General features: G+C 37.4%; 1 protein-coding gene across 2 annotated transcripts in view; it reads right to left on the bottom strand.

Annotated features, from left to right (window-relative positions):
* Positions 1-20,028, bottom strand: part of MARCHF1 (membrane associated ring-CH-type finger 1) — a 250,412-nt gene that overhangs the window by 37,734 nt on the left and 192,650 nt on the right. Inside the window, exons 4-6 of one of the 2 annotated variants that reach the window (XM_064449772.1) lie at positions 14,910-14,960; positions 2,185-2,264; positions 1,168-1,905 (exon numbers count right to left, since the gene is read on the bottom strand). In XM_064449772.1, coding sequence (XP_064305842.1) covers positions 1,168-1,905; positions 2,185-2,264; positions 14,910-14,960 — 869 coding nt within the window. The remainder of the gene's footprint in view (positions 1-1,167; positions 1,906-2,184; positions 2,265-14,909; positions 14,961-20,028) is intronic. The other variant, XM_064449771.1, reaches the window with a different exon arrangement.

Here is a 20,028-nt window from a genome sequence, read left to right as displayed (position 1 = left end):
ACTAGGACCTCTGCAGGGCGTTATGAGGTTGAAGTATGCTGTGAAACTGCATGATGTGGCACTGTGAACTTCCTCATTCTGACTGTGTTTATATTTCCATGCAAATTTCTTCCCAGCAAAGAAAACTGAGAAGTTTTGGGTTACCATATCAAAGAAACTAAGCCTGATCCTCATTTACACTTTGTAGCTGAGAGTCAATGCTGGCTCACAAGTTTGGGGGTAGGAAAAAAAAAACCAAAACAAACAAAAAAAAAAAACTTGTTTCAGTTCTGTTAAACTTACGGGATGGTGCATTTTCATCTACCACTAAATTAAGTCAGCCAGTTCCACCCAGCTGTTTCTTCCAAGTTTGGACTTTAGCTCAGAGGTGGCCAGCTTGCTCTCATTTCCAGGGGAAGATGCTCACCTTCTGATTGCATCCTCTGCAGCAAGTGTATCAGACTGTCAGAAGCCTGAACTTCTGAACCAGAGAGAGCTATTGGTGTTGCTTTTTCTTTCCCAAAGCTTACTTTAACACTTATTCTGCCCAATCATCCTTTGTATCTTTCCAATCCTCATGAAGGCTACCTGACAGCCCCTACACGTTCACAGTGTAGAGGTGTTCAGCTGTGCAAAGTTCCATACAACTCGTGTCTGACTGGAGAGGGTGTTTTGCAAGCACCATCCATCAGATTGCTGTGATAATGGCAGCTCTAGAGGACACTGAATCAATACCATAAATTTATTTCATATAAGTCAATGAAAAATTACAAAGAGGGACCAAAGCTAGATTTGAACTGATCACCTAAGGAGGAAAAACTCCATATCCCATTGTATTGAGCTATCTGGCACTCTGCCTCATTCTCTGCCTCTGGCTGGAGATCTGAAATACAGTAATACTCTGTCAGAGGACACAGTGTGTCCGTCTTCATGAAGAATAACGGAGCAAAATAAAACATTTGGTTCCCTTGTAGGATTACTGTTTTTAAATAAGAGAAGTATGTCTTCAGATCGAGATACGCTAACTTCTGCATAGCAAAGGGGTTTTTTTTTTGTTATTTCTTATGGCCTGCCTAGTAGTTTATTACTGAGAAACAGTGACAGAAAGCAGTCAAGAGAAGGACACTCAGCCCACTGTGGTGAAAAATTCCTCTTAAGAACGTTAAATCTTTCTTTTTAGGGACTAACCTGCATACTTCTAAATCATCAGACCAGTCATCATACAACACTGGAGGCTTCTGAACAGCATCAGTCACACAGGGCTCTGCCCCAGCAGGTGCTCCATTATCTGGGACTGCCAGGGCATCACTGCCAGAGCCTGCCTCTGCAAAGCAGTCCTTCGAATCTGTATTGTGCCTAAGGGAAGACACAGACTGCCGACCTCTGCAGTAGCTTTTCCCTTTGCTTTTCCCACATTTTCTTGAGGAAATCCTTGTTTCCTGAGATGACGCTGAAGACTCTGATTCCTTAAGCCTTGGAACCCTTCTTCGGCGGTGATTTAAAGTAGGATTCTCAGGGTCAGATACCTCTTGCTTCTTTTTCCCCATTGTCCCCAAGACGGCAAGTTCAACAGCATTAGTGTTTGAGGACCCATCCTGGTTACTGCATGATCTATGGTTCCTTCTCCCCCTCCTGGGCATTCTGGCCTTTTCTCTCGCTCTCCTCCTAGCCTGAGCCCACTGACTCTCATCCGAAGATGATGATGAATCAGATGCATTCCAGCTGGATCTCGGAGGCTCAGGATGCAATTTACAGTTTTTCCCCTTTCCTTGCTTTTCTGTATGCTCACCATTGTCTCCAGTCTCTCTTTTCCGCCTAAACCTTCGTTTTACTTGTTTCTTACCAGACTCCCTATTAGAAGGGGTCAGCACCATGACAGGGGTTGCACGTTCAAGCTCATCTTCTGACAAATCATGCAAGGTAGATCTAGACAAAGCAGTAAGCAAAGGAAAGGGATGGAAATGGTAAGGGTGGGTGGAAGGAGAGAAATCACAAAAAAAAAGGATGAAAATGAGAACATGAATTTTAATAGAAAAACATGAGACTGAAAAGCAAAACCAGGATCAAATTGAAGAGACATCAAAAGAAAACTAAAGTCTATGTAAACTATGAATAGTGTTAAGCAGAAGCAAGAGCTACATATTATTTAATAAAAACAACTAACAAGCATCAACAAGATTAGAGTATATTTTTCTCCGCACATACCTACAAATGTCCTGAGTGGAAGGGCAGACAGACAACCGTGACTGACTCCTGGGAGCTGTTCCTGTTGTAGGACTGCTTGCCTGTTGAAATAAGTTAGACAGTTTGGAGTCTTTATCCATGAAATACATTGCAGATATTTTACTGCTTTGCCACATGATTACAAAATTAAAGTAACTGCTGCTGCTGTTCATAGCGCACTGTTGAACACATGCAAGCTCACAAAATACAGGAAGCCTGACCAAAAGCAAAACCTATTTGTGGAACTAAATTTGTCTGAAGTACTTCGGCTCTCATTCGCTCATAACTACTTTTTGTCACTGTTTGAGGAAGCAGCTTTCAACATTTGAATTTTCATTTTGGTTTTGATCTACTGTTAATATCTGATGGCAAAGGATGTTGTTTTTATTTCATGCAACCAAACAACCACGATGACTGCGTTCAAAATGGAGTGAAGTGCATTTACATTATACTGAGTGATGATGAGCACAAAGCTAACCTATGTTGAGTGGACTGACAGAACAGACAGTAAATTAAAGTATGTTTTAAAGGTTTCAAGGCAATCAGATCTTCTAGAAGAGCTGAAAAATGTTAAGCTGATAAGCCTGAGAAGACCAAAGTGGAGGCTGCATCTCTACAGAGCCGATCACATTCTCAAACAGCTGGAGAGACATAAAACATGTTTAGTATGTGACATTTCGCTCATACAGTTGTTGCTACGATTTGCAGACTTGCTGAATACGTCCGCTGAAAACGTATTTTGATGGTGTTAACAGCAAACCATTCAATCTGCCTCACAGTCTACTGGAAGCATAGCTGTCTGGAATCCAAATCTAAATCCAAGGCTTTGTGATTCTTCAGGCTCATTCATGAGGTACAGTATTGTGAGGAGAGGGTTTAATGCAAACCATTCTTAAGGTTGTGAGCTTCTTTTAGCTGATAAGACCATTAGCTCTTAGTGTGCAACCCTATCCCGTTGTAAGCACTGCTACCAAATTGAGACAAAATACTACAAGCCTAAGAGTTCCACAAGATCACACACCAAATGCAAAGGAAGAATGACTATTAAGCAAGAGTACAAAGTACCAATAATACAAAAATGTAAAGGCTGTCATCCCAAGCTTTTGTACCAGCAAATCAAATTCAGTCACATGTAGAGTCCATAATTAAAATTATTTCTAGTTCACCTTTCACAGACATTTTTGTGGTGTCAGTTTGAAAATTAATAGCACAAGCAAAAGTAAATAAATACAGCAAGTACCTACTGACACTTCATTTTTATCCAAGGTTCTTAATATCCATTATATTTCATGCATAGATCTTTTGGAAACATCAGTCACCACTATGTGCATTTTTGCTTTTAATGGCACACCAGCTGAGACTTAAGAATGGTGCTTTTGCACAAAAATAATCTTCTAGCCTTTGGAATTCAAGCAACCCTTTTTACTTCCTGATGGGTTAATATCACACCACCAAAAATATTACTAATTCTTTACTACTAGTTCTTTAATACTAAACTAGAAATGAGACCCAGAGGTATGAAAACTAACCCAACATGAGAAATTAAATTGATAAAGCATTTGGACACAATCCTTGTGTTCAAACGGTTTTTCAATGCCCAAGTCCACCAGGCAGAAGAGCAACATTAGTGTGTCTACATGGAGTCTAATGCTGGAAAAAAGGACAAATATCAGTCAGAGAAATTGGTTGTATTTCACATTTCTTCTTTCTACTAAAGCAACATTTCAATTACACATACCGTGAAGGAATATGAATTGTTCTTACATGCACATAAGAAACAGATGGTATATGTATGGTTGGGCACGTAATCTTTTTCCACCTCTGCCTCTGTGATTAGTTTTAAGTGATTAGGCGTACCTTAAGCCATTTGCGCAGCCACTTAATGAGGAAAGATGCAGACATCAGCGACAGAGCCACGTTGTTGGGCTACATGCTGCTGCTATGTGAAAAAAAGTCCCTCCAGACTAAGCCCCAGATGATGAAGGACTGCTGACGAAATCCAGCCCTAGAGTCGAGTGTGGACTCCTGAATTCATCCCCTGTGACTAGCTCCTGTTTCTTTTTTCCCCTCGCAGCTGCAGGACTGTGCCAATGCTTCTTTCAGGATCTGTGTCCGATAGAGGTTTGGCTTGATGTTAAGCCATGGTCAGGTCGTCCCCGTGCCACAAAGGCAAGATTTATGTCACCTTGCCACACGCAAGGAGAATGGCCAAGCTGGCCCAGTAACTGTACAGTAGGTCTGCACAAGTTCAAGAAACCTTCAGCAGCTACTAAAGCAGGAAGTCAGCTAGACAGTTCTTGAGAGGGCTGGAATCAAGCCAACAACTAAAATTCCTTGAAAAGCTTTTATACTTATTATTTGGGACTGGAGACAGGTGGAAATCTAATTATTTTAAGATAAAAATTAAATTACCAGTTTGATTGCTTAACTCTTACATTACACTCTCAGCTGTAAGGAGGTCTGGACTGTTTCATCCCCGCTCAGTCAAATTTACCTTCTAGTTCCCCTGCACTGGCATAATGATGTTATGTTTAGTCACACATATGTAACTCAGGGGAAGGTTTATTTTCTTCTAAAATAATTTACATCAAATTCTTAAAAAAACAAAACACTTTTTACTTGTTTGTGCAATCCCTATTGGAGCAAACCTGACATCTGGGCAGGCAAAAAGCCTATGTACCAATTAAGTCCACAGGAACAAAGCAAGAAACCTCCAACATGCTGAGTTATGCCCAAGATAATTTAGATTCTTATCTGTAAGCAAATTTCATTCAACAGGCTTCTACAACTTTTAAATACAAATTTTTATTTTTATCTACTTTAAAATAGCTTTTGATGGTAAAATGAAATGATGGGGTGATTTCTAAAACCAAGAAAGTTAGTATTTCTGATATTCATTATCTGATGTTTACTCATGGACCTCACAGGTATTGGAGGGCCTTATTTTGCAAATAATTTCAGTTTTATCTCTGTAAATTCAATAGGAGTGGAAAGACCTGTTAATGCCGGGTCTGTTCCTGCTACCACATGTCATATGAATATAATAATTCACAGCTATTCAAGCTGTTTTTAAAAACTTCCAAATTCCAACTCATCTGGAAACCTATTCCAAACCTTTACCCCCAAATCCCTTTGCTTTTTCACCCTACCCATATTCTGACAGCATAAACTGCATCTGCTTTCTGCAGCCAGCACTGCCTTTGGGCTTACCTCATTTCTTTTAGCAGTATTCCCTTTTAGCCATCTCCTCTACAAGCCATATGTCCCAAACTAATTATTTTTTTTTTTTTTAAAATGTACATTCTCTTAAGTCCAGCCTCACAGTGAAGATATCTAAAGCAGCATTTAGTCAGTTGGTTTATTTACAGAGCACAGCATACAGCCAAATGAAAGTTCCAAGTTAGATCCTGGAAGGGATGTAGTTGTATCAGTACCGTGTTTTACTTCCTCTGAGCGGCAGAACATGCTGATGAGCTCAGCCGAGCACTGCCCTGCACGAGCTCCACGTTCGTTCAGTCCCTGCTGCCTTGGGGTGTCTGCAGTACTGTGCTGCCACAAGACACAGCACTGAGCAAGTCCACCATCTCTGCTCATAGCATAAGCTTTAATCGTCTTTACTGCCTGTTTTAGCAACAAAATACAAAAATCTTTTAAGTTCCATCAAGTTTATTTTAAAGGCGTATCTGACAAACCGAAACATGAGCATTTGAATATATTCTCCACACATCATACCAGTCCAGCTTTTATGGGAACGTATATGCAACAGATGTTGGAAACAGTCTCAAGCACACAGATCCTATTGCTATAATTGCTATCCCATTGCTATATGGCCATTTAGCACACTGAATATTTTGAGATACTGTACTTATTGAATAGAGGGATCAGATTGATGCTGTGGATTTCCACTTGGCAGGGAGAATAACAATTTTAAAAAAAAGATAGTATTACTTGAGCAAATGTCTACTTCAGACAGCTATATTGTACAGCTCATTGGAAGGGGAAAACTAAACAAGCAATGTAGTAATTTTATCACAGCAAATTATATCAGCAGCATAATTAAACACAGTAATTCAAAATAAAGTTGTCTGACAGTTCATTTATCAGCAAGGCAGCTCATTTCTCTATGCCATCAACACAAGGAAGATGTCTGAGGGATAATGCCAGCTCCAGCTGATTAGGTTTGGCCCTTTAGAAACATTGTTGGTAGAGAGAGATTCTCAGTCACCACCGTCTGCTGTCTTGGCCAGTTTAGATGAACTCACTTGTCAAGGACATGCAATTCAATTAACAGACATGACAGGGCACTTATCTATAATTATTTTTGAAACGTTCAACAGGATTTGGTAGTATGCTTTTCAAACAGAATACTGGTAAATACCAAGTTTTCAGGACAAGTGATATGATGATAATTTATCTGACACAAGGGGACTTCAATGTCGCACAGACGTGCCTGTGCTAAACGACTGCAGCAAAGACAGAAATGGGGGACAGAATAAAGTTCAACTGATGAAAACAATATGAATTTCAAATTAAGATTGCCTTTACTTTGGTTGTTCTGGATCTGACTGAATTTTCCAGATAGTAACAAAAAATGAGAGTCCTCGCTGACCATTTATCGCTTAACACTGCATGCTGAAACTAGAACATGAGTCAAGGTTTGCTCTTCTTCAAAAGAGAGAAGGGCATTACTTTGACCTAAGAGAAAAGCTGAGTAAAAACATGTTCCACAAGTGGCAAGCATTCATATTTGAATGGAGTTAAGCTTTAAAATAACAAACCAGATGTAATGGACGGCTGCTATGGAATGACCTCACAGATACCACCAGAAAGGCTAATGAATCCTCTAATGCCTCTGTTTTTCAATAAGGCAGGCATTTCCAAAAGCTGTTGAGCTTACAACACTACTTAAGTAGAAAGTCACAGAAAATTGAGGGAAGGTAGGGCAGACAGGAAATATGACTAATGCTTTTATTCTCATACTAAGTATGCTTTATAGCAGTGATGCATCACAGAATCCTCCAGATCCCACTAGCCAATATAGTTAAAGAGCTGAAACTCTATCCTGTTAAAATAATGGCACACCAAGGAACGGATACCTTAGAACATCATGGCAACTTGCATGGCAAGAAGCTCAGCAGGAGATCCAGTCTGTGTATTTTCATCTGAAAATTTCTGCTTTGTAAGCAATGCAACTTTTATAGAAAACATCTGGCTTTATAAACTTTTATTTGGATAATTCCTCAGGTCTAAAAAGATCAAAAACATGGTGGAAATGACCCAAGCCAGGTGTATCTTACAAAGTGTGTCCTGATGGTAACTGAAACCTATGTATGTGGGTTTGAGGGGGGGGGTTTTCCTGGTTTTGTGCGTTTGTGTTTTTTTTTTTTTTTCTTTTTTTGGTCCTTTATGATGGAGTTCCTGCTTCATACTCAAAGTTATAGTCTGACTGATGGCTTTACAGCAACTGTTAAATTAATTGGTAACTCAATTTCTGTTACATTTTCTTTCAGATTTTTTTTTGTAAATTATTCCTTGCACATTTCTTCCCCAACCCTCCTCTTTCTCTCCTGTCCTCCTTCCCCTCCTTCCCCCTGCCTCTGAAGAGAAGGAATAAAGGGAAAAGTAACACAGAAGGAAGAAGAGGAAACATCCTTACGATTCTGCCGAACAATACCATTCAGCACCTTTGAAAGTCAGTATGATCCTGTTACAAAATGGTTTGAAATCTCGGTCACTAAAACAGTTTTATTTTCTATCAAAGTAAAATCAAAATTGCAAGTGGCAAATCTATCCTACTGTTTAAAAAAATGAAACAAACGAAAGCAATCACAACTTTGCCTTGTAGATTCAATAAACTTTTAAATTTCTTTTCTCCTGTCTTACCGATCTATGTTAACCATTATGTTAAAGGTAGAGGTTCTACTAAAAATCCACTCTTTCTATAGGTGTAGAAGCACCGTTACCTAAGCTTTGAATTATCATATGGATTAGTTTGCAAAAGTTTTTGTACTGCAGCAATGCAATGCTTTTGATTCACGATTCACTTCAAGGATGCCTCTTTCTAGTCATTATCACTGTCTTCATAAAAGCTTTTTGCATTTCTTAGAAAAAAATACACAGATGTAGGCAATTGAAACAACGGATGTGCTGGTCTTTACAAAAAAGGTGTAGAGCCCTGAGACCAGCAGCTTTCGACTGTCTGGAAGGAGCTAAATGCAAATTTAGCCTGTAGGAAAGGAGAAGCACAAAACATGCATCTTCTTTGTTACTAGATTTTGTAGTATTTTGGTTCTAAAAAGGTAGTCAGTAGCAGTATTCAGAGAACATAATTTAGACTTTCTTTTCCAAAGAGGGCATCTGTTTCCACATGTCCCTCTATCTGCATGACTTAAAGCCTCAGAACACTTTTATATTCTAAACAGCTTTCAATCATATGCCATTCCTGCCATTCTCGAACAAGTACATATGTATGTGAGTGCGCACACTCACCCTATTCTTCATTTGTCTGATGGGCTATGAAGGACACACATTAGATAAATTCCTATCTGTGAGGATATCATCATATTTGAACAACTCTACCCTGGTGTGTATTTGATATCTATTTATTCCAGCCCTAAGGAAGAGAGAAACCTAACTGTGCCAGAGCAAGAGCTATAGAAAGAATACTGATTTCCAGGAGTATATATATGGAGAAGGTATGTTACAGATCATAATTCTTGTTGAAATGTAAGTAATAGCCATATGTCATCACGTGCATACCGCGTTTACTGAAAATAAATCAAAGCTACTTGCATATCATAGGACAGGACTGAAATCAGTGATAAGACAATGTCTTTACAGAAGTGGAAATTATATATAGGTCTTACACAAAAGTAAGCTTGCATGAACACAAAGTTTGTGGTACTTAACACAATTCAAATATATATGTAATTTTGTTAGGCTGTGCGGATGTGGCACACTCAGATATACTCAGAATATGCTGTTGGCAGGAACCGCAATTTAATAAAATAGAATCTGTATAACTGTGTTATTACTGTATACATACAGTTGTATTTTTGTATGTATTCCCTCTCATTAGAACATGAGTTTAAAACAGATCAAGTGCATCCAATAATAAATTAAAAATTTATTATTTTCGACCAGTTGTCCCCTGGAACTGAGATGTATTGAATGCAATTTTATTCAGAAGTTCAAATTTCAGGCATAATTAGGTAAATTCTGTGGTCAGGTGTTTTGTTAAGATATTGTAAATAAAGAATAAATTGTACGGACAAGCCACTAAATATTCTTTAGGCAAAGAAATCAAAAACACCTAAAAGGAAAAAAAAAAGTACATCAATAGTTATTATGCCACTGTATCTAGTTCTCGTTTTTTGCCTTTCTCTGCTTTATGTTTTTATGAACAAAATACTTTTCACTAACTTGTTTACTTTGTGTTGGTTTTTTACTGTAACATAATCATAATGAGAGTTAAGTGCCAGGTTAGTCTTCACCTTTAATATTAACGACTCTGTTCATGAGCAAGGAGAATCATTTAGATGACTAACGTAACATTTACGCTCATATTTTAATGCCAGTTTTGTATACATTACATTGTTCACTCTAACAGCACTTTTGAAGGCTGACATTTTACACATTACAAGAGCAAGGATTTGGGTTTTTTTCTTAATTTATTTTCTTTTTTTGAAAGTTCTAAGTTTTCTCTCAGCTGCTCATTACAGCAATCTAGAAGCTACGGTTGGTAAGGATGGAACTACATGGTTCTTTGGGAAAAAAAACCCAAACAAACCACCAATTTGGAAGAGAAATGTCATTTATGTTTAGTGTGAAACTGGCCAAGGATAGCAAGAATAACAAGTGTGGATCAACTTGTAGCAGTGCAGCCCCCTGTAGGAAAATGTAAGGGGTCACACAACCGATTCAGTCATGCAACAGCTATCTTGGAGATGCTGCAATCCTCTCTTGGGCTATCGAAGTCCATGATATGAACTTCTTTAAAAAGAACATTTAAGTTCCATTATGCTTTTTCCAGCACAAAACATATCATTTGTGCTTACAATAGTTCAGACAGAAGATATTATGCATTCTCTGTTGGTATCGCTACCAAAGACATGGTAGTTTGTTTACCCATTAAAAAAAATGCAGTGTGTGTAATAGTGAGTTCTGCTTCAAGTTGTGTAAATCACCCAATCTGTAATACAGGACTCTTCGTACATTCACCTCGTACCGACAGATGATGAAAAATTAAAGAATATCAAAACCTGTGTGAAAGAACATTCAATTTTAATGGAAGAGATGAAATGGAAATTTGTAATTCAAAATTATAAAACATTATATTACATATTACATAAATTGATACTCAGTTTGTGAAATATGTGTCAAAATCACAAACTGAGTAGCTCAAATCAACAATCAATAAATTGACAACAAAAAAATTTTCATCTAAAACTTTAGTGGGCACTATTTTGACATGCTGGTGCCTTTTGGTTTGCATTCGCATCTTCCTGAGAGGAGCCCGACCTGATATAAGAAATCAATATAGAAATTGCATGACCATATAGTAAAATCAATTCTTTCCTTCTTTCCTTCTTTCCTTTCTCTGTTGTTTTTCATATTCTAAAGTAGACAAGTGAATATTACCATCACACTGAATATTCCAAAACGATCACCTCACTTCTTCCTCATGTAACTCAATGGAGTTTTTAGATGGATGCTTCAGAGACTTGTAAATAAGAAGTGTTCTAACACCTGCTACAGGCTTTTGAGAAGCAACTGAGCCAAAAGTAAAATCAGGCAATTTGCCCCAAGCCTGAGTTTCTCTGCACTGACAAAAAAGCCCAAGGTTCCCATCAGAGAATTTCAAATCTTAGTGCTGAGAAAGCATCCTTCTCTAAGGAGCTCTTGAATCATAATTAACATGCAGAAAGATAATTACAATGTGTTAGAAACATTTCTTCCAGAAAGCCTTTTAGCATAACCAGGCAGCCTCAGGAATACATACAAGCATAGCCTCTATGGACTGTTATTCAAACACAAGATTTGTTCCACTGGTTAACCACTCAGAAAGAAATGAATCCACCAGATCCTTCTCGGACTAGTGGTCCTCTTAAATTATACACATATTTAGGAAGACATTACATTAAAAGTTTACTGAAAAAGCCTACAGTGCACAGAATGAAGCAGTGGGAAATAGCTAATGAACAAGGTCAAATTTTTAATTTACTTAGATTTTAAATACAACCAGATAAGATAATTGTAATTCTAAAATAATGAACAAGACTATCTTTTACAAAGAGTAATAAAGTTGCCTCTACTACTAGCAGCACCATGGCAAATGAGTGGCAGACAGTGTAGTCTAAGGGTTAAAAAAAAAACCAGAAATAGCAAGACTGGTTCATAAGTTACATTTCCAATATTTCTATGTTTTTATTTATATATATTACAGTAGATAGGTTTTGAAAGCCATAGTTAGTAACCAGGACTCTACTTTGCCTCTATGAGATAATACAAAATACAGATCAGTCCCAAATATAATCTGTTACTCACAGCACTAGCAGGGCAGAAGGCAAGAAGACCTGTTTATTGATTTATTGATTCTACAGGAAAAATCTAGGTTATTACCAGAAGCAGAGCAGAAGTCAGACACTGATACATTTTCCTAATTGTCTCTGCTTGGAAAATCAACCGAAGCAGTTGCTCTTGGAATCCCAGGGCAGTTTTATTGATGTATAGGGCTGAAGCAAATGAAAGAATGTCCCAAGTGGATATTCACTGAAGACAGCCACAGCTGACTGTCAGTCAGGAGTACCAGGAAAAATGCAGACAGATTTGGGCAGAGTACAGAAGATTGAGAGTACAGAATGATGCCAGATTACTTTCAAAAACCTGCAATTAACTCAGTGGTTACCCCACAAATGGGATATTTAAGGTCACAGTAATGAGCTGGAAAAGAACACAGAGATGGATCAGCATATCAGTTTGAGCAAATGCTCCCTCTCAATCCTACCTGCTGAGCAAAATGTTGCTGGCATGGCATGGGAGTGCCAAGGGCAGGAGGGGTAAGGCACAGAGTCTTATGGGGACAAGGGGAAGCAGGAGCTGTAGTCCTGCTACACTGCTTGTATACTCCTGCCCACAAATAAAATAGGAATTGATTCAGCGCTGAGTCAGGTTAATAGAATGAAAGTGCAGGGTTTTGCCTTACTCCTGCTGTATTGATAAAATACTCCATTATACACATCAGGAAAAAAATTTTACTTTAACAGTAAGAGCTACATAATTTTATAGTTACATGAAAATAATTTGTAAATATTCCAGTTGGCTTAGTTTTAGAATAGGACATATACAGAAACATATTGGCCAGCCACTGTTTTTACTTAGTAACATGCACTACAATAGACTTAACAAATTTCATACTAAAATCATATCTAAATATTTTAAGTTGTGTCCATTCATTTGCCTAAAATAGTTTATTACTGACATTCTTAACAGAAACTTACATGCAAGATAAGAAAAGTCTCTTGAACTTGCTGACATTCTACTCTCTCAATGGACAGCAAAAGTGGATGGTAAAATTGAAGTGTTGATTCCCCACCCCCCACCCCTCGAGGGAATGTTTGATTTTTAAAATCTATAGTATGAATAGGTGTATACCAGCTAGTATCTGGTAAATAACAAACAAACCAAAGCCATTCCTTCTCATTATGTCTAGGTAAGACACATTCAATGTTCAACAGCTTAGTTTAAACTGTAATACCATGTAATTCACAGTTAGTGTACCTAGTATGCAAAACTGCCTAAGCACACATTGCAAGCCTCAGGTGTCCTCTCTGAATAAACAACTTAAGAGCATTATGAAATACGAAACTGTATTTGCAGAATCTTTGCTATATTCCATTTCACAAACAGGGTGCTACAAAATCCAGTGATATCAGGGAGCAACCGAGGGTGGCATGCACAATACAGAGTAACTATTAAAATGGAACTTTGTTTGACCCTTTTTAGCTTATTCATACAGACAAATGAAAGCAGTAAAAGACACAAGACCAAAACAATATGTTTTGATTACTGTAATTTATATCTCTAGATAAAGGCTTCCTAATTTTTCTGTCAATTGAAATTTTTTTTATGTGGACGATATGATACGGCACAGAACTCAACTCTTGCCTTTGGATTATAGTTTACATCCCCTGGAAGCTTCCAATCTTGTTTTAGAGTGCAATATTCGTTACTATTGCTTTGGGCCATGCGATATTAACCTGAAAAGTTAGGTGTTTGCTCTTCTATGCATACCTACATACATTCCCTCCTGTTTTACAAAAAAAGCGTTTTGAAACAGACAATAAACTGGGAACTGGCTTTCCAGTCAAGTGTCTTTCAGCATTTGAAAAGCTTCACTGGCAGGCAGCTTCACATTGAAAAACTGATCCTATGATGAATGATGCTATATATCAGAAACAGATTAAGTGCATGCCTGAAAACTTTGCTTATTAACATACTACTTTAAAAGATGCAAACACCCCTCTCTAGTAAGCACCTATACTGATTTCTGCAGGAATTACTTCAAAATAAATGTTAGTAACTGCCACGTGTCTCACGTCAGTGAATACGTTTATGCTTCGTCAAAGTGTAACCCATGCAATTAACTTAAAAAACCAGAAAAAAGTAATATCAAATCAACACAGATTTACTACAGTTATAAGTACAGACACGCACTTTAAACTCTCAGTGAAAATAACACATACAAGTCACTGTGATTAAGCTTTTAAGTATGCAATTATATACTTTTTAAAAATAAGCAACAAGTCAGGAAGAAATTCAGCCATACCCTACAACAGGCTTGATATACTGTACACGTTTTTACTTGCATTTTCTTTTTTTTCCTTCTTAAGGTAAAAAAGCAGAACCTAACATATACCTAGTTTCTTCAGTTAAGAAACGGCAATATTTTTTTTTAACAGCTTTGAGAAGAAAACGGTTTTACAGTGTGCACCCCACAGACAACAACATTGTGGGAAGGGGGCCTCAGGGTACTGTGCTTGCACTGGATGCAGAATATGTAATCTTTGATACAAACATAAGACATGGCAGATGTTTGGGCTGGGATTCAAACAATTACTGAGTTTTTAGCTTTTACCTCCTGTATATCCTGGCTTTTTGGCACAGATTTTAGCCACATCTGAACCAAAAATACAGAAAAGGGAGGGTTAAAAACAAAGAACTCCAGTACAGCTCACATTTTGCTTCTCCCTACAGTTTCCTTTCTCTGTTTCCTAGAAACTAAAATGCATCTAGATATCAAGTCCTGGCTGCAGCGAACCATAAATCCGGTAATGATGACACATTCATAGCTTTACACATTACAGCTGTTAGTATTTGGGTAGGAGAGGGGGAGCAAAATCAAGCAGTAACTCTATCTGAAGACAAAGTGTTAATGTAACATTAAGCAGTTGTGGAAAGCAGGTGAAAAAAGTGCAACTGTTATTTACTTATTATTACACATATTACAGTAATAACTAATTGAATATTTATATTTTTAAGATGGATTTTACATGGAAACCATAACGTTAGGCAGTAAAAACTTAAAATCTGATGTTTACAGAGAAAACATCAGAATACGCATTTATGGTTAAGTGGAATAATGTACAGTATATTTGATAAACTTAGTTTTCTTTAAATTCTAGACAAAGGAAATAAATTTCACATACCTTTGAAATGTTACTTGATCGACTTGTGGAACGCCCTGGGGATTTGTCATTCTGGAAAACAAAATTAAAAGATGAAGAAAGTTGTGTCATTCAAATTCTGCCTAAGAAGAAGTTGCACCCTTTTGGTGATTGTGAGTGCAAAGAGTTTCTCTTCCTCTATTTCTCTTCAGTTTGGCTACCGACTGCACAATGGAAGACAGCTCAACAAATAAATAATTGAAATTTTCATGTGAATTACATCAGTAAAACTTGAAAAAAAGTCCTGAAAGAAATTAATGCTAGCACTTAATTACAGTTGATTAAGTTATTTTAAGAACAACATTTTGAGTGAAAGACTAATGTATCATCACGCCTTCTTGTGAAAATTGGTACTTTTGTATGAACAGGAACGTTTCATGACAAGTAATAAAATCCACCTAGTTACACTGGACACACCCCTGCTCAAAAAGTGGAATTCGTCCTTTCAGGAAGATTAAACCAGCACTAGGTGACTTTCTGGCCAGACATGTTCCGAGAACAACAAATAGTAAGCAATCATGGATACAGTCCAATTTAACACCTGCCCCACCATCTCCTCTCACCCATAGACACACACAAACCAACACCATCGGTTGAAACCCATTAATAAAGCCTACATTGAAAAGCTGCACTTCCAATGCACAATTTTTTTTTCCCTTTCTGGCAATTCAAAAGAGGAAGCGAAACAGTGGTTCAATTCAATGGTTCACCATTTGTGCAAGATTGATAAATTACTTACTCAGGGCAGGGGACAGAGGGGAACAGGGGGACAAACCCCAAAGTAGACTTCTCAACTCTGCAGCTTAATTTGCAATGCATCCATCAATGTGACAGGCAGACACATACGGTAATGATTTCATGCATACACATCGATAAAAGGCTTTCAGCTTGACTATGACCCATCTCTCCTCATCCTTTGTTTCTTTTCAGAAAAACAGAGAAGCTGCTGGTTAAAAAAGGTTAAGTTTCCTACTTCATTAATGTACAGGTCCAGGCTAGGAATTAGTATTTCCCCAATGATCTGCAGCACAGAACAATTCTGTAATGGCAAAAATGACAAAAAGTTCCCCAGCCGCAGGCAATTTGTCAGCAAACATTTAGGAAAACACACTTTGCCATTTTTATATCAAAACAGTGGCTTTGATCTCAATCCCAGTAAGCATGCCCAAATGAAAAACACAGTTACGTATTCATTTATTAGTTTCTACAGAAAGTTCCAAACCCTTTTGTTGCTTCATAAACCTACTGTACCTCTCTTCCTTCTAGACCACAGGTAGCTTATGTTGTTGTTCCATCCCTCAGCACCATCAGTCCCTTGCACCGCAAATACTAATATACCGCGCTCTCTTTTTTTGCTTTGTCTTCACTAGCATTAAGTAGCACAATGTACTCCTGCCCTCAGAAAACCAGCATCACTGAACTCCCTGACAATATGTCGTTCTTCATTTTATTCTACCATACTGGCTAATTCTCAGGACTTAACCACCTTCAGGTTTGTGTGTCCGTTTCTTCTTTTTTAGGAAGAATTTTTTAAAAAATTGTATAAGTTATGCACTCTGTTACATCTTGTCCTTGAGGTTGGCCCTGCTTTGAATGGGGAAGTGAACCAGATGATTCCTTCTGACCTAAAGTATTCTATGATTCAAACATTACTTCTGTGATATATTATCCAGCATAGCTTTGGTAATAAATTAATAATTGCTTATACTTTCTAGACAACATTAAATATATAGAGTTTTGAATGTCTTCATTTATATCCATTGAAAATATACTTTGGATATTCTGGGCCGACGTTCAGAGAAGCTCTGCTATGACCTCAAAATAATAGAAGTTATGGAACCATGAAATTAATTCCCCTTTTGCGGTTAAAAGTTATGAATGGGGATCATAGCTGAGAAAATCCCTGCTAAAAGCATGCAACCTTTATCCTCCATCACTTGGACTAAAGAAATATTTTGTATTTTCTGACAGTGCAGTGAACTCTGGAGCTCTAACTTCTTTTCTTTTAATAATCAGTCATCTGAGATTCATTTTCAAAATCTGTTTCCTGACAACAGCTCTCCAGGCTTTTTACATGATCCATTCTTCACTATGGCACGTATCTCCTTCACTTTAGTTACAACAAGCTCCTGACCCTCTTAACTGAAAACTCCTAGCATCCAAACTGCAAAGTACTAGATCATACGCTGAATGGTCTAAGTTGAGAGAAAGAGTGCTGGCTGTACAGCTTTTTGGAAAAATAAACCGACAAATAAATTTAATAATAATTTCCAATTATTTCATGGTGACTTATCCTGGAGAGCATATAAATAAAACACAAAATGTTGCACTAAATAACAGCACATAAATCAAAGATAGAATTCTCCATTCAAGTACACATTGAACTCGCATGACTGTTCATACAAAGAAAGAACAGAATAGAAAAATTGTGGCAAAAATCTCTTTTGAAAGGTGTCTTTAAAGAATGTCTGTGTGCTTCTATTTTAATGGTTTATCTTTACAAAGTACTCACGTTGTTAAGAATAATTGCTTCCTTTTCTTACTGTAAGTGAAGAGTAATTCTTTATTGAAGAACATCTTTCCTACAAGCTCGCTAAACATTAATAAAAAGGGTTTTTTTTTTCTCCATACATTCAATATTAATTTACATTTGAAGGGTTATATCCAAAGAAATATACGTTAAAACATCTATACATATTTTTGTGCATCAGGGAAATGTTTTCTCATGTCCTTCCAATCAGATTATTTCAAATAAAGTAGCATCTGCCTTTTAGAATTAACACTTCTCAGCAGGAATTGCTTAACATCTATAACTAGGGCTCTTGATCTCCCTGACTGAGTTTTCTAAATTTACACATACAGAGGTCTGGCCCTTGAGCAAGGTAAAAACAAAATATTCAGATATCTCTCTTGCTAAAATTCTCCAAGTGTCTTTTTCTCCAGTCAATGAAACAGCAAAACACTTCCTTCCAAGACTACTCCTGGCCACGATAGGTACAAGCTTTTCACGCTGTATGTTGTATTAGGCAGTCCAAAAAACCCACGCTGGAATGCCTCTCCTTATTTCCAGACATTGTGTACCACCAATCTCTCATCTCTGCTGCCTTGTGTTACATTCTGCCAACACTCATCAGGCATCTCTTCAAACCTCTAATAGCACAGAAACAAGTTTCTGTAACTATTACACTGCAAAAGGGAGAAAAATCAGTCTGTTTGTAAATTTCCTAAGAATTCAGTTTTACCAAGATCATTTACAAGGACATAATTGGAAAGGCAATTCAACCTTCAATATAAATTCTGGGAGGAAGACAAAAGAGACATAAGGCCATGAAATTTCAGATTATAACATATTCATGACACTGCTTTGGGAGGAATATTATATGCACCTGTTCCACCATATCATACCAAGAAACCAACTGTGGTTGTAATAAGGAATTAAAAGAATCAAAAATAAAGTAATAGCTAAATCTCTCTTTCTGTGGCAGTAAACCACCTCCTAATACCTCATTTCAGCACAAGACTGGGTTCTTGAACTGATTTTTTCAGCGACCAGCTAATATTTAAGCCCGTTAACCTTTCTGATGCTTAAAGATACAGTTTTTCCCAACTTGCAAATGTCACTTACATTGCTAACAAAGAGTACTTTTATTAAAGCAAGAGAATAAACAGGGTAGTAATAACAAATTCCTAAAATACTGGTGAGGATAGTTCAGGCTCTCATTCTAAGGTGGAAAGTGGGAGATTAGCTGGTTGTTTTTTGACTCAAACTAAATTTTTATACACACAGTTAATGATTTCAAGTCTTGCTGGGTAGCAAAGTGCATTCTAAAATAATCTGTTTGCCTGGTTTCTTTTCTTTATCTGTCCCTTGCTCTGCCCCTTGCTCTGAGCATCACTCAGGCTGTCCCAGGCAGCTTGCTAACAGATTGCATTCACCTCTCTGAAGAGAGCACAAGAGCATCAAGAACTAATCACAGTATCTCAACTTACAGGAGAACCTTAAGCAACAACTTCTGTCACACACGTACACCCAACCCACCGCCCAAAAAAAGCCCCTTTACACAAAATATTTCACCTTTGTTTTCTTTTCTGTGGGCTCTAACCTTTGCATCCCAGCGGTGCAACATGCTGCTTCACACATCTGCACACAGTCCCCAGGCTTAAGAGTTCTACACATGATTGTAACGACAGATTTTCTTCTAGAAGTCACAACATATCACAAAAATAAATGTCTCCTAAATGTAAGCACAACACAAGCCAAACAAAAGTGGTTTTGCCTGCCTAAAGTCCTTTTCCATCTAGTACCCCCTCACTGCATCGGCACAGGAGCCTCCTTTCAGCAGCTTTTAACTTCTGGAATTCTGAATAGGAGAAGAAACTGCTTTCACTTTATGGCCTGTAGGCCATAGGGATATGGAGATGATCTCAAGTAGCAATGTCAGCCACTGGAAATCTAAAGAGCAGGAATTAACATTATTAAAATTGATGTGCGGACTCAGTATTTCAATACCTTAACATGAAAATGGAAAGACAAAAACACAAAACAGGCAACATTTGCTTTAACTGATAAACAAAAACTCCAATGGCCATAATTAACTAAATCATAAACACACTGGGTAATTACTGGGCATCATGCATAATTTTACTGTGGAAGCCAGAATGTTTTCAATACCAAAGAACAGGTGGGTTCAAAGTGCCAACTCACAGAAGAAAAGCCTGCTGGGAATATGAAACACTGTGATGCCAATAAAACCCTCAATTAAAATAATAATAAAATAAAAATAATTATAACTATTAATAAAAATTAAATCTCAAAGTACACACAGTATAATATGTATGGTTTATATTATTCATATATACTACATCACATCTATATATATATAAATAAAACATCTAAATGGATATAGCATCTATCTATCTATGAATGTATTTATATGTCTAGGTATAGTCATCCGCTACTGGGCATGGGCAGAGCCAGGATAACGCTGTCTCCCACAATGCGGCTACTGTTACATTATTCAAGAACTATTTCACAGTTTCTCATGTTGAGGTCTAAATTATTAAAACAAATACAAGTATATACATATTTATTTATGGCTGT

Source organism: Phalacrocorax carbo, chromosome 4 (genome assembly GCF_963921805.1).
Source record: "Phalacrocorax carbo chromosome 4, bPhaCar2.1, whole genome shotgun sequence".
In the NCBI taxonomy this organism is placed as follows: domain Eukaryota; kingdom Metazoa; phylum Chordata; class Aves; order Suliformes; family Phalacrocoracidae; genus Phalacrocorax; species Phalacrocorax carbo.
This window is presented reverse-complemented; position numbering and strand designations above follow the sequence as displayed.